The 14,591-nt window shown below is 35.5% G+C and overlaps 1 protein-coding gene across 1 annotated transcript in view; it reads right to left on the reverse strand.

The window, feature by feature from the left end:
* The window catches only part of CAMKMT (calmodulin-lysine N-methyltransferase), a 213,643-nt gene that overhangs the window by 27,711 nt on the left and 171,341 nt on the right, over nucleotides 1-14,591 (reverse strand). The window contains exons 5-7 of the mRNA XM_084201793.1: nucleotides 12,915-12,969; nucleotides 11,799-11,862; nucleotides 6,617-6,683 (exon numbers count right to left, since the gene is read on the reverse strand). Coding sequence (XP_084057919.1) covers nucleotides 6,617-6,683; nucleotides 11,799-11,862; nucleotides 12,915-12,969 — 186 coding nt within the window. The remainder of the gene's footprint in view (nucleotides 1-6,616; nucleotides 6,684-11,798; nucleotides 11,863-12,914; nucleotides 12,970-14,591) is intronic.

Here is a 14,591-nt window from a genome sequence, read left to right on the forward strand (position 1 = left end):
AAGTGAGAATATCTTGTATGAAAAAGACATTAATAAAAAAATACCAGTGGTGTTGGTGAATTTGCCTTTTCACATCCTTCCTCTACATCCACACATTCTAAATCAGCCCTTATTTGGAAACGGACTACTGTTTTTGGCAATGGCCATGAAGCACATTTGGAAAAAATAAAACTGTTCTCAATGATGTGGTATAAAAAATACATAATTTTAAAGTGCAAGACAGCATGAGCACATGTGACACAACTGTACTGATAGGATCAGACTTGTGTAAAAATATGAAGGAAAAGATCAGTTTCTTTGGAAAACAGTCTACCCACAGGAAGGATAATCAAGGGAACGAGAATGAAAAAACCCAAGAATGTAAAAAGAACAATGCAGGTGCAGAAGGACTGAATGGAGGAAAACTTAAAAACATCAGAGAAGATGTAGTTCACAGGTGTTTAAATTGTCAGGGCAGAAGGCACCACAGTAAACATCCAAGATTTCAAAGTTCTCTATCAAGCCCATATATCTCAGGAAACTAATACATGGGTTTCAGAAAGATTCAAACACATTCACTGCTTAAGAAACTATCACTTCCCATGGAAAGATGTTCTCATGCAATATCATTCTGTCAAATCTCATTTTTTTCTGGGCTGAATTTACCTAGCTTCAATTTCTATATCTTGTTAAGTACTTGTAAACTAGATTAAAGACTGATCTTCTGTTAAAGATTTCTTTTTTTTTCACATGAGACTTTCAGATCAAAATGAATTTATTTCTTAACAATCAAGTAATTTCTTTGAAAAGTAAATGATGCTCTTTAACTCCCTCATTTACAAACCCTGATTCACTCTTCTGCCCATTTCCTGGACCTCATCCATTTTCAGTATCCTTGGTTAACTTTTGAATAACTACTAATGAAATAAACAAAGACAACACTGTAAACATAATCTTATTGAAATTTAAAGTTTGTTATGGCAAAGATTAGCTGAGAATGCCCGTGAAGGAGAGAACCCACTGAAACTGTGTAAGATGTTCTTGATGACTGCCTACTAATGTAGAGCCAAGGTAGACAAGGAAGGGTAGACAAAGACACAATGCTAACATCATAAACCAGGAAATAACAGAACATGGCTGGAACGATGGATCCAAAAAAAGGAACTGAACAAATAATCTTCAACTCTAATATCTCAAGGACATTTTCCTTTAAAGCCTTGGCAGGAAAGATCTACACCTTCTCATATCAGCGGTCTTCTTCTAATCTTTTTGTGAGCACAAGAGAACACAAGAGGAATAGTTTTACCAAGAGCAAGTTTTTTAAGCTGAGACCATCACGAAATAGTCAAGGATCTGAGGAAGAATGATTTAAAGCAATGCAATGTAATACTTTGTCACTTTTTTCCCCTGTTATTCCAAATTCATAGAAATTTTTTGACAAAGCTTGATAACACTTAAATTTTTTCTCCTTATGTATTCTTATCTGTCCTCATAAGGTCAGAAAAAGGTATAATACAATTTAAAATGTACTTTATTAAGTCAACACAACTGGGTGAAATACACAAATAGGAGAGGCCTGGAAGTTTGTGAAAGTCAGCTGGAATGATTAAATGGTATAAAAGAATGTTCAAGTATTGCTCCAAAAGCTTAAATTGCACTAAACTGAATAAAAAATTACAAATTTGCAAAACTAAATATAATAATAAAATCAGGGAGGTCAAAATTAAGTGATCTTTTTCTTTTGTACTAAATCTTCCTGCCAGCTGATAACTGGGATACAGAATGGGCACTCACAGAGGATATGAACATTCCAGAGAGGTGGAATTAATTCTTTGCAATAGTGCAAAATATTCACTTTACTGTGAAAGAAACTGAAGACATTTCAGCATAGAAGCCTTTTTAGGTATGTCTTCTGTCAAAGGAAGTCCTGTTTTACAAACCTTGAGCTTTTCAAAGGCTTTAACAAGTATTCAGATAAGGGAGATCTGGGTAAGACAGCCTGCCTCTGATTCCAAAAAGCTATTGGCAAAGACCCTCACTATCAACATTCTAGGAAAACAGACTGTCACTGAAGAAGAGTCCTGACATGATGCTAAATAATAGAACAAAAGACAGGGAACAGGGTAGTAGCAAATGGTCAATTCTCACAGTGGAGGGACATAATCAGTGGACTTCCCCTGGGACCTGTTCTAGTCAACATGTTTACAAGAGATGAGCATTGAGGTGGCAAAGTTTGCTGATGTTAAGTCATTCAAGATAGTAAGGAAAAGACTAGACTGTGAAAGATTGCAAAAGGATGAAAGGAGGAAAAGGAAAAAGAAGGATGAGTAACTGGAGAATAAAATGGCAAATTAAATTCAGTGTGGATAAATGCAAAGTGCACAGCTGAAAAAAATAATTATCCCTTGATACAGAAAATGAAGGTCTCCAAAATGACCGTCACTGGAAAGCTCTTGATGTTGTGACAGATTGTGTCATGAAACTATTAGCTCTGTGCTCAACTGCAGTGAAAAAAGCCAATCACTGTTAAGCATTTTTAGAAGGGGAACAAAAAGCGTAATTATTCCACTACATATACCTATTTATGCACACTTTGTACTGTGATCAGTACTGATCACAGTCATCTAAAAATAAGTAGATTGAAACAGAAAAAGATATTGAGCAGGGAAAGTATGATCAGAGGTGTAGAATGCTTTCCTCCTGAGTTGAGTTTTCTGTGATAAAGAGCTACAACTTCAGAATGGACATGAGCATACAGACCCTTCTTTCCACATATACATGAAGTGATCAAATTAAGTGAGTAGGCACCAGCAACTTTTTTTTCCTAACCAGAGAGCAGGAAATGTTCCTTTTGGCAGCTTCCTCCTTACCTACAGATGCTGTCATGCAAGAGTGTTACTTGAGGAGACTGGAAAAGTAGCTGGAAGAAAGGGATTCCTTTAGGGTTGCAAAGGTGACAAACACAGCAAATTCAATAAAATGTTTTCAAAAAGTTTGAATTTACCAACACTCAGGCCATTTTGATGAATGAGAACAGAGAGAAAGTCTGTCCCACATTGATGGAACCTGTTACAAGACCAGTAGAAATCAGGAAGGTTATGAAGCTGACATATTTGAAGAACATTGCAGTAAGGTAAAATATTCACCTGTGCAATTATAAAGAGGAAAGTAATACAAGAACACAATCAGGACAATATAGTTCAGCGCTCTGTCATTGAGACCTCATCCACCATTATGCTGGATGCCATTCAGTATTTTGAAAGTTTTTTTTCATTATAAATTTAGTTCTGGAAACTTGTAATTTCATTACATTGGTAAGGAACACTAAAATCTCAAATAAAATTATAACCTATCTGTTAGTCTTTAAGCAGAAGGAATTGTCTTTTTTGGTTACGTGGTCATTAATTCTTGATGTGGGTTCTAAAGATGACTGTGGAATGAATAAAGAGGATATGATAGACTATTACTAATCAAACCAAAGGGTGCACTGCCACAAGCATTTCTGTTACTGGCTTGATGTTACATGTCCTTGTTTACATTCTCATGTGAAATGGAATCTCTCTGAGGCAACTCTTAGCAAAACAACAGACTTCTCCACAGCTAGAACTTCACAGGTCTCATATCAGCAATTAGAACTCCACTTTTGTTCTTTACAGATTCCCATGTTCTCAGACAAGGAAATCTAAAGGAAGAACAAATTCCCTAGTCGGTAGGACAGACTGAGTCTGAAGAATACATTGCAAGCCTTCCTCTTTGGTGAAGTTTTTCCATTATGACATTTGTGATAACAACTTTTCAAACTTCTACTACTCTAACAGCTGTTTCAGGAAGATTTCCCCATTACAACAAACAGAAAACAAGGAGTGGGGATTTCTTGACTTCGTTGTTAATTTAATGGTTGGTGGACATGTTAAACAATGATAAATGATGTCAATGATAAAACATATCAAACCAGTAACAGCTGATGGTACAAAGAAACATATGTTAAGTTATAGGGTAAACCATGCAATTCATGGGTAATTTCTGAATTGTAAAAAAAATAAAATTGTTGAATCCATACATGGTATTAATACCTTCACTATGGCCAGACATTACTAGTACCTTGGTAGTACTGTACCTATTTCTAGTAAATGTAAGCAAGAAATCCTGGGCATATTAATGAAAAATAAAAATAAAATAGAATTGTATATCCACTGCAAAGTACACTGTTTACTATTATTACATTATAACACACAATATGACAAACTGCCAGTTTGGCTTACATTACTGTATTTTTAAACAATAATCAAGACTTGGCAGAGGGCTAGATAAGTGCTCATTTACTGCATTTTGTATAAATCTAAATAAATAAATGTATGGCAGCTTGTCCTAATCTAACTTCTCTTGGCTGATACCAGATGGTTCCTTTTTGCTCCATGCAGGTCTTGACATACTTTCCAGGCATAGACTTAAATATCCAGAACAGTCTCAAACTGACTCTCATACTGATAATTTCTGCTCCTGTCCCAGAGTGCAAGATCCTGACATAAAATAAAGGTGCTGTGGGAAGAGTCTATTCTAAATCATCTTCTATACAGAAGAAATCTTTTAACTTTGCACTGGCCACTGTGAAGTTGCAAGTCTAAATGATTATAGGAAAGAAGAAGCCTTCTCCAGATTAAACTGATGGTCAGTAAGTTACTTACAGACATCACTATATTCATTTGACTGCAAAATCTGATCAATGTAAAAGAAGTTACTGAATGTCACTTTGCCAGTGTTGCATTCTTCCATCCAAAACACTACACTTTGTGCATTTTCTTGTGGGTTTTTTAATCCTTTTTTTTTTCCTCCCTACAACCACTATGTAACTAAGGTTTTCATCTGCAGGAAAGTGAATCAAGGTTACTTCAGACTTCACACCAGCTTTTTAGTTCCCTCTAGGCATTAAGAAGAGATCATATAACTTTGTTACTGCATCATGTCATTACTGAATCTGAAGGACTGATGAATCCATTAGAGAGTCATTTGAATAGTCATTTTATAAAACTTTACACTTGTACAACAAATCTGCAAAAGCCTTAAGAATGCAGAATTAAAAATCAAGTGTTATAATGAGTCTTATGTTTTTATATAGTACTTCACATTATTTTGTAATTTAATTATTTTATTTATGCAAATAAGGCCTCAAACGCTATTGCACTCAAGAAGTTAAACACTTGACATTTTTACTCCTTAAAATGCAACATTTTATGACGTCTGGATATGTTTATTAATTAGTGATTATTAACACCCAGTAAACAACATCATGTCTTGTAAAAACACAATCTTTCTTCACAGCATGAGGCTGAAATCTATTATTCACTGATTCCATATGCTGAAATACACTCAAATGATCACAAATGACCTTAAGCATTAGATAAATGTAAATGAGGACAGGGTAGAAAATGTGCTTTTGATTGATATCTAAAAGACCAGGTTTGAAGTCTTGACAAGGGATGAAATCTGAAATCTCACACAAAGTATAGAACGACTGGAAACCTAAAAAAAAAAGTCTAAGCTTCTGGATGGACATACCACACAGCCTCTCCTCAGCAGAGTGTCTGAGGCTGCTCTCAAGAGGTGTTCAGCACATGGAACCTGAAAGACCATTCCTGAGATCCACACAGTCTCTGTCTACTTGGCAGGCTCTTATTAGGATGCAGAGATGTATCTCTAACTTATATGCATGCACACCCTAATGAAGGCAGAATTTTTCTAGCCCTAAGTGCTCACTTGAACTAACTTCTCAACATAGGATGGCTACATAGGCATAGGATTAAGTGACATGAATGACAGCCATTAAAACCATATGGGTTTAACCCTCTATGTAAGTAAGCTTATTCTGCATTAATACTTTGCCTTCCTCAGCCCTTTTTCAGCTTTACTTTTGCCAGTTTTAGAAGGACTGAGTGCTCCTCTGCAATGTGAGTCATCAAAAAAATTTTTTAAATACACAAATAAGAGTGAACTATTTGCTCTTAGGTAACAGCTTTCTAATTCTAAACCTTATACCACAAATATGAAGTGCTTTATAATTTAAAGTACTGTGAGAGATGAATACACTATTCTTGGTTCCCATCTCCCCATCTGTCTTTGCAGTGACAATATAATAACGATCACACAAACAGGATGATCAAAAAACCTCCCATGGATGTTCCAACAACATCTACCTCAGGGGCAAATGCTATTTGTTGTCATCCTAAATTTTTAGAGCTATTTAAAATGAAATCTGACAGAGATTTAGATACATTCATTCCAAATCTCATTTACAGTACAACAGGTTGCACTGACTTTGAAGCAGACAAATTTCAACCATGCACTAAATTACAGACTGAAAAGACACAGTGTAAATTAAAAAAGATAAAAAGGAAAGAGAGGGTTTGTCACCAAGGTTAATCATACTGTATTTGCTATTTTTTAAAAATACTTTTAAATTTCTCTCTTGCATCACTTACCTACTTACATATACACACCTGTGTGAGCATCAGTAACACAGGTCACATGTGTGCATACATTTCACATCTATAGAAATACACTTTCACACATTTGCATACATTCCACATCTATATTAATACAGAAGTACATGAAACAATCAATTAAAAAAGTACAGTCTTACCAGCTTGACACCTTCTGAGCCTTAAATACTCCAGCATTTTGGTTTCTTGTGATGATCTCATTTACATCTGTAGTACAATTGTTAAGAATTATCTACCAAACTAGATCAATAATAAAAATAACAAATCCAACTATTTTCCATGTATAACACCTTCATAATGTTCTTGTCTGTTTGTTCTTTAATGTGTGCTAAGAGTCAATCTTTTATCAGAAGCATTCAGTTTATATTGCTACTCCAGCACATCAGCCGTAGGTCTCTGCAGCAATTTGCTCTAGTTTCCTACTTCTATTTACTCTTTCATTTAAGGAATTTCTAGCCCTGTAGCTATAGAGGGACATGAAAAAAGATGTCCCATACCTCAGATATTTAAAGATAACTATTTACAAATATAAGAATTACAACCCTGGAGAACCAAAATTTTTACAAGCACTAAATGTTCACTCTAGTTTGTGCTGTTTTTCACTTTTCAGTGTTATCACTATACCTAAGACTGAGATTTTGGAGGTTTGTGTGTTTTATGAACCTACCCACAAGAGATATGCCTATGTTCTTGGCTCTGTCTGGGTGAATCCAACACACAACAGGAGCACCTTAACCTATAGGCAAAGGATTTTCTAGTCCATTTGCTTTCTTGAGAATGGTTAGGAATCACCTTAAAAGAGTGGAAAGCAATAAGTGCCTTAAATACCACAACAGTACCTCAGCCTTGTGTCTCAGCTTCTTGTAGTTTGGAAGTTCAAGTCACAAATTTGGGTATCCATTCAGGCAGGTTAAAGCAAAGGCTGTCAAGGAAAACTTTCAGGGGAAGCTGGGCCCAGTCATCTATGGCTACAAAGATAACTGCCATGATTGATCACGTAGTTAGTGAGAAGCCACTGGAATGCACAGGTATAGCAAGTAGGTGAAAACTCTGAGAACATTAATTGTTACTCAGTGTGAATCCATGCATTCCTGAATGGTTCACTTTCAAATGTAAATAATTATTTTAAACGGACATTTCTGGTAAAGATGTAAAAGATCCTTCTTTTTTACTTAAGGTATAGGAAATCTGATGCTAATTAGAAGGATGTTTCTAGGTCCACAAAATATGTCAGATATTTCGAAAGTGCTCTAATAAGAAAATTGAATACAAGAGTCAGGCTAATTTGAAATATTGTTGATATACCTTTTTTCTTTGCTTTGATATATCTTTTTCTTTGCTTTGCTGAAACCACATAATTTGCCTTCCTAGTAGAGTTGGTTGTTTAAGAACAGTTATTTCAGGAAAGTCTCTATCCAAACACTGGAAAGAACTGGTATTTGTGAAGTAAAACCTAGAAATGGAATGACAGAAAACTGGTTTAAACAAATCTCTGTAGTTTGGATGTGCCTTTTAAATCGTTTCCACAATATGCAATGAGGAGTAGTAAATGAATGGTCTACACCTGGGCAGCAAAAGGAAGGCATAAATAACTCCATGAGCAGATCATAAATCTGGCACAGAAATAACATTGCTGATAAATTAGCTACACTGCACTTAAATTATATAACTGAGCAAAACTATTAATAATGGTTAAAAACATGTTAATACTAGATTTAAAAAATAATTTAGGAGCCCATATCTTCGGGCATTCAGGCTAAACATGACCCTTCTAACCTAAATTTCCCTGGACTGTTGGAAAATCCATACACTACAGTGCACTCTAACCATGTTTTGTACTATTGGTGCTTTCAGACAGTAGTTCAAGTCACCAGTGCATGGTGAGAAGCAGAGCTACGGCAGAAAGTACCCAGCCTATCTGAAATGGGAGACAATTTTTACTAAAATGAACCTCATCCTTGGATTTGGAAATATCAAAGTGAGTAAACATGCTTCCAGCCTTTTGAGAAAATAAAATTTGGTGTTCATGACTGACTTATGTGACAGAGATAATGTAAGTTGAAAAATTTGTATCTGAATGCATATCACTCAAAATTACAACAGGGGATGAATCTGATAACTCATGTTTATCTCTATTATTCACTTGAATCGTCTATAGTTTTAATCCTAAAACTTTCCTTATTTAAATGATACTGAAAGAACTTAGATAAAACACACTAAATTAGCAATAAAGTTCTGAACAAGGTGGCAAAAGGAGTAACACCTGTCTTTATTTTATTGATTTTGCAATATAAACGATCTATGGAATCAATTCAAACCTTCTCATGATAAGCAAACGGAGTGAAGTCTTTTAAATGGTCTAGCAACTCAAGTCATAACATCCTTTTAAAAACCTCCATAAACATCATACATAAGATCATTGACTAATACGAAATATAGCAATATATTTCACAATGAGAGGGTTAGAATGGCAACAATTATTTGATTAATTCATTTGTAAAAATTTTTAAGCTTCTAACATTTCAATAACCTATCCTAATATGGATATTGAAAACATACATAGTGAATACTTCATGTGGCAGTATGAAATGGAGACTAATAGGAAGCATGTCAAAAATCAAAAGAAAAATCAAATCCTCAAAGCTTGAGATTTCACAAAGCAAAGCTGTTAGTTATGCTCACTGAATAGTGATAGCAACAACAAAAACAACAATAATTATGATGATGTTGATAATACAAAAGCAGATTCTCAGATGCAATGCACTATTGCCAGGTCGATTTTCAATTACATTTCACTGATGTATTCATTTGTTTCTTAATGTGCTCATCCTGCCCATTAAGAATAATTAGCAGGCTTGCTTGGTGATTTCCTGGCTTCTGACAGGGATTTTTTTTCTTTTTTGTTGACAACCACTTTTACTTTTTGGAAAGTAATTTTTGGATATTATAGTATGACTGGCATGTAATTTAAGCTTCCTAAGAAATTTAAAGGGAAGATGTAAACAGTAATTTTAAAACAAGATTATTTTAATCTATAATACCTACATAAAAACCATAATACTAGACATTAACTATTCCTGAAGAGCAGAATCTAGAAAAGAAAACAGTATTTTATCCCACATTACTTTAATTTGGTATGCTAAACAATCAAAAAAATACCATCAGCAATAATAAGAACTAGCAAAAATGCATAATTTGTAGCCAGTGGCACTTGAGGTGAATGCTACTTCCAATTACACCTAAAATTCTATCCTGATTTCAGTGAGTCTGGTGAGGCTGAAACAGATCTAAATTTAGCCTAAACTTCTATTACAGCCAGTCACCACAAAAAAGAATGCAAAAGAAAATTACTGTAAAACAGATCATAAAATTACTACTGAAGTCCATAAACCATATAAAATGCAACAGAAATTTTATTATGTGCACTTTTAAGAATACATTTCACCTACACAGTAAAGTTCTTAGCCTGCTGCACTTTGGCACCCTGCTAATATTAAGCCCATTGTAAAATCCAACACAATAAAAGCACTTTGAATGCTGAGCCTTCCGAGCACCAAATGTTAAAAAAAGAAAAATAAATTCCTGTTAGAGCCTTCCACCAATCACTTCCCTGAAAGGGATTCACTGAGTGAATACAGATGAAGACCTCTTGTGAGACTTTTGGGAACAGAAGACATTTCTAAAACATATTGTGAAAAACTAAGGTGTGATAATTAGAAAATATTAACAGTATCTTTTTCAGGAATAAAAGCACTTTTATTTGTTTAATTCCAAGGACTGAGTGAATATTTTCGCACTTGCCAATTTTCCTTGTTAAAAAAGACTTCTAAATTACAAAAAAGTTCAGGTATGTTTATGGAATCTGCTATGCAAGACATTTGCTGATTTGATGATTACTGAGGCCACCTGAAGCTTTTTGTGGGTAAAATGACCTTTTGTTAAACATCTATGCTTCTGTACGACATGAGTTTGTTTTGTTAGACTAGTTTTGAAACACTTCTTTTCTCCTACATTTTTATCTTCATAATGACATGTAAGAAAGATTGGAAGGGTGGTGCTGATTAAAATACACAGAATAATGAAAACTTCCTTCTTAAGACACCAGTCTAACATATTAGAATTTAACAAAATAATAATCCCTGGAAAACATGTGAGAACTTGCCTTTTCAAGAAAAAAGAGACTTTTAGCAGGCTTACTTCAAGTTTTAACAGATATGATCTAGGATTGACTGTTTTTAACATGAAATTGTTCAAGTGTTGTCAGCAGTTATAGTTACCTCAGTTACCTCTGAGAAAGTTTTTTTAAAGGTAGTAGCTAATATTATTGCACTGAAATGTCTCCTGTTTTAACAGCAGCAACTGCAATTCATTTAAGCTACAGATTAGTTAAGGTTTTTTTTACTAAGTACTCACTACATTAGCTCTCAAATATATACAAATATCAAAAAGAAATAATTCTGATGCTGCAGTGGCCAAAACCTGAAAAATTAGCCTGCTTGAAAATGTAAATGGAAAGATTATCAAGGAACAAAAGCAAATAGATATCTTCCTTTTTTTCCTCTCAATTTCTAAGGGCTATTAGTATTCACCATATATATCTGTTCTTGTTCTGTGCTGATATTTAATGTGGGCACAAATTATGCTCACTCATTCTCTTGCTTAACCCAAGTCCAGCTCAATTTTATGAACTATCTGTTCATATTAGAAGGGCATAATAGCAATTTATTCTAATACAAGAAATACAATAAAATACTTCCTACAAGGGACAGAGGAGTTTTGCAATCTTACATCAAGAGAAATAATGATAAATTGGTAATTGATTAAGCAGACTAAATGGGCAATTTGTAGGCAGTTATAACTTAGCAGCGACAATGAAACATTTTAACATATACTGGAAAAGCTCTGAAAATATATGAATGCTGAGTATGTTTCAAGGGGCTAGTATCTGAAAGTAGAAAAAAAAAATCTAGCCCTTATGCAAAACGGATACATGAAGGGGAGCTGATGATTTGATTCCCTGCTACACCTCCTGTAATGTGCAGCATGCACACATGAATCTTCCAGCACTCAACCACGGGGCAAATATTTACTACAGTACATACTCTATACCAACACGTGCATTTTTAATTAACAGAGAAAATGTGGCATTTATTATGGGGGAAGCTGCTGCTCTGTTCGAGATATTCCACATCTGTTTTTTAATTACTTATGTGGGGACTTTTTCTTAATATGCCCCATGCTGTCTGTCTTTATATCGATTGTTACTCAGCCAGTAAAAAGGAACGAGCACAACAAACCAGTTTTCTATCTGAATAAGGATACTTTTGATGGCCTTTTCATTTCCATCAGTTAACAGAACTTCTTTGACATCTGCAGAAATAGCAACCTGAAAAAAAGAGCACAGCAAACAATGAGCAAATATGCTTGTCTGTGTGGAAGTGAAGACAGGAGTGACAAGCCTTCAGTATCATGCTTCCTCACCTATTTCTCTGTAACAATCTTCAATCTTTTTTCATTTTATGTCTGCATTATTTTAATCATTCAATCAAATCAGTCAATACTTTTATCATTCCATTTGCGGGAGCCTCTATCTTGCTATCATTCTGTTCCGTAATTGCATTGTGACAGCCGATGATGGTATTCTGAGAGGCTTTCATTTGCGGGCTTCTGTTTATCTAGTAGAGCCATCATACAAGGCTGTCACTCTGCCTTTCAGCTTGCTTCTGTCTGACTGCCTGATGCCCTTCATATAACTTTGCATTGCAGGCAGATGGCTTTGTAAGGGTAATTTTTTTGTGAGCTTTGACATGCTCGCACATTGGGCTGTAACCTCGACACATTGTATAAGAGCGACAGGTTTGTCAAATGCCAATCAGTGTAACAATATGCTTTTATTTGTAGAGACATAAAAACTTGTCTAATGCACTGCACTGCTACATAATATCTCCTGAATACATGACTCAGAACCCAGAGAATGGTGAACGACTCTCCTGAATGGCCAATCTAATTCAAAAGAATCTAATTACCGAGAGCTCTGGATCATGTTTGTTGGTGTAATAATGCAGGCAAAACATTAGCAGCTATATCATGGTGCTCCAACTGTGATTCGCCAGGCTATTCCTGTATCTTAGCAAATGGGACTATAATCTGAAAAAAAAAAAAAGCTTCGGCTATGGCAATGAAAGACAGACAGTACGTGGCCTGGAATGTCACAACAAAAGATATTGACTACACTGAGGTAAAATGTTTCTGCTCATCGAGGCAACCATAAAATCAATATGATACGAAAGCAAGTCAATCTAGAAGGTCTCTCAAGACTCTGCAGCTTGACCGCAGCTGAGGCTGTTGACAGTTCTCTGACCCAGCAGTTGGAGGCACTGGAACATTTTTCCTTTTGTTTCTTCCTCTGAATGGGATTGGAATTGAGAAAAGACCTACCATGAGCCCAGCCAAGCATGTCATGCCACCCCCTAGCTCACACACAGCAAGGTCCCTGAAAGAGAGAAAGGAAATGGTAGAACCCATACAAATTAGATGAAAATGGTCAGAGAGACATATATGTTACAAGAACAAATTGCCATCTGCAGTAAGAACTGAGCTACCAGGAAGTTGTAGAGACATGACTAGGCTACCTCATGTCGTTTTGCGTTTTAAAAATAATTATGAAATAGAAAAGTCACAAAGCAGGCAAATCAGTGGGGGTTCCCTCATTAGTGTTCAGTGCAACATTACCACCGCTGAGCTGAAAAATCTGAGAAGGTTCCCTTTTTTCCCTTGTCAATGGCTCTGTCTTTTAGAACTAAACTAGCTAGAGTAGCGAAAGATAATTGTTAGGAAAGGATAACAATGTTAATCCACATTCATTCTTGCAAAAACAGCTAGAGAAGTAAATGGGGAAATTAATATTATTTATATATCTCTCCATACAGTTATGCCTAAAAGCCTTTTTATATTAAAAAGAGAAGTTTTAAAGCAAGCCGTATACCACAAAATAATTACACACGAAGAAATCTGATCCTTCAATTAGCACTTAAAACTGCAAGTGACCTACAAACAATGCTGTTATGAACAACGATGGGAACAGCAAACGGTTAAGCCTCAGAAAACGGAACGAAGTTAGTGTCAAGAGCCTAAACTGAGCCCGATCAAAGGGCTGAATACATGGTCTAAAAGGCTGCTTTTAACTTAGACCATACTGTGCTGTTATTAAGACATGCATGTGAAATATAATTTGGCGCAGAGAGTGTGCCGGATGGGAGCTTGCAGGGGGAGCCATAAAGAATGTCCTCCAGAGCCACGGCCTGCCCCAGGAGGGGAGGAGGGAGGGATGCTGACCCTGCACCGAAACTGTGTGTGAAGCAGTGTCTGGGGCAAGGCAGAGCCTCAGCTTGGGAACATGCTGCTTTATAGTAAAATCTGCGGCAACTGTTACAGCTGGCAGGAGCATTCCCATTGAGACACTTCTGACAGGCGGAAAATGGAATTTTAGCTAAACTGTTTGGTGGAGTTTGGTTTTGGAGGGTTTCTTGGTTGCTTTTCTTTTGGTGCACCTTTTCTTCTCCCTTAAAACATTAACATCTGAAAGTCTATTTTCATCTGAAAGGGTCACCTCCCTACTCGCTCAACACTGATATTTAGGAAGAGCATCTAGGATGCCATATCAGTATCAGTATAAAGATGCTGATATTTTGTTCACTGAGGCGAGCAGACTAGGCTGTATGACTGTATAATAATGCTCACTGTCTGGACGGCTTTATTTTTTTTAGATTTATTTTTCTTAGACACCACAAATTTTATTTGAAAAAAGTCTAGATGTCCTATTTAATCAAAATGAGACAAAAGAAAGACATACCTTGGAGGAACAAGCTGTACATAAATCCAGTAAATAATATTAAAAAATATGGGGAAATTTGCAATTAGGATTTTTAAACAGAATGATTATAGCTTTTTCCTCAAATAAGTTTTAGTTTTTCTAAACCAAGTGTATTATATATTAAAACTATATAAATAGGGTTATATATAAGACTTACAAGGCACTTACTCCTTTATAAGGATCATACTTACTGAAATAAACACAGAAAGTACCCAGTGTAAGGCTTTTAGTGCATTTTGAAC

The sequence above is a fragment of the Fringilla coelebs genome, assembly GCF_963513975.1.
Source record: "Fringilla coelebs genome assembly, chromosome: 3".
NCBI classification, from domain to species: domain Eukaryota; kingdom Metazoa; phylum Chordata; class Aves; order Passeriformes; family Fringillidae; genus Fringilla; species Fringilla coelebs.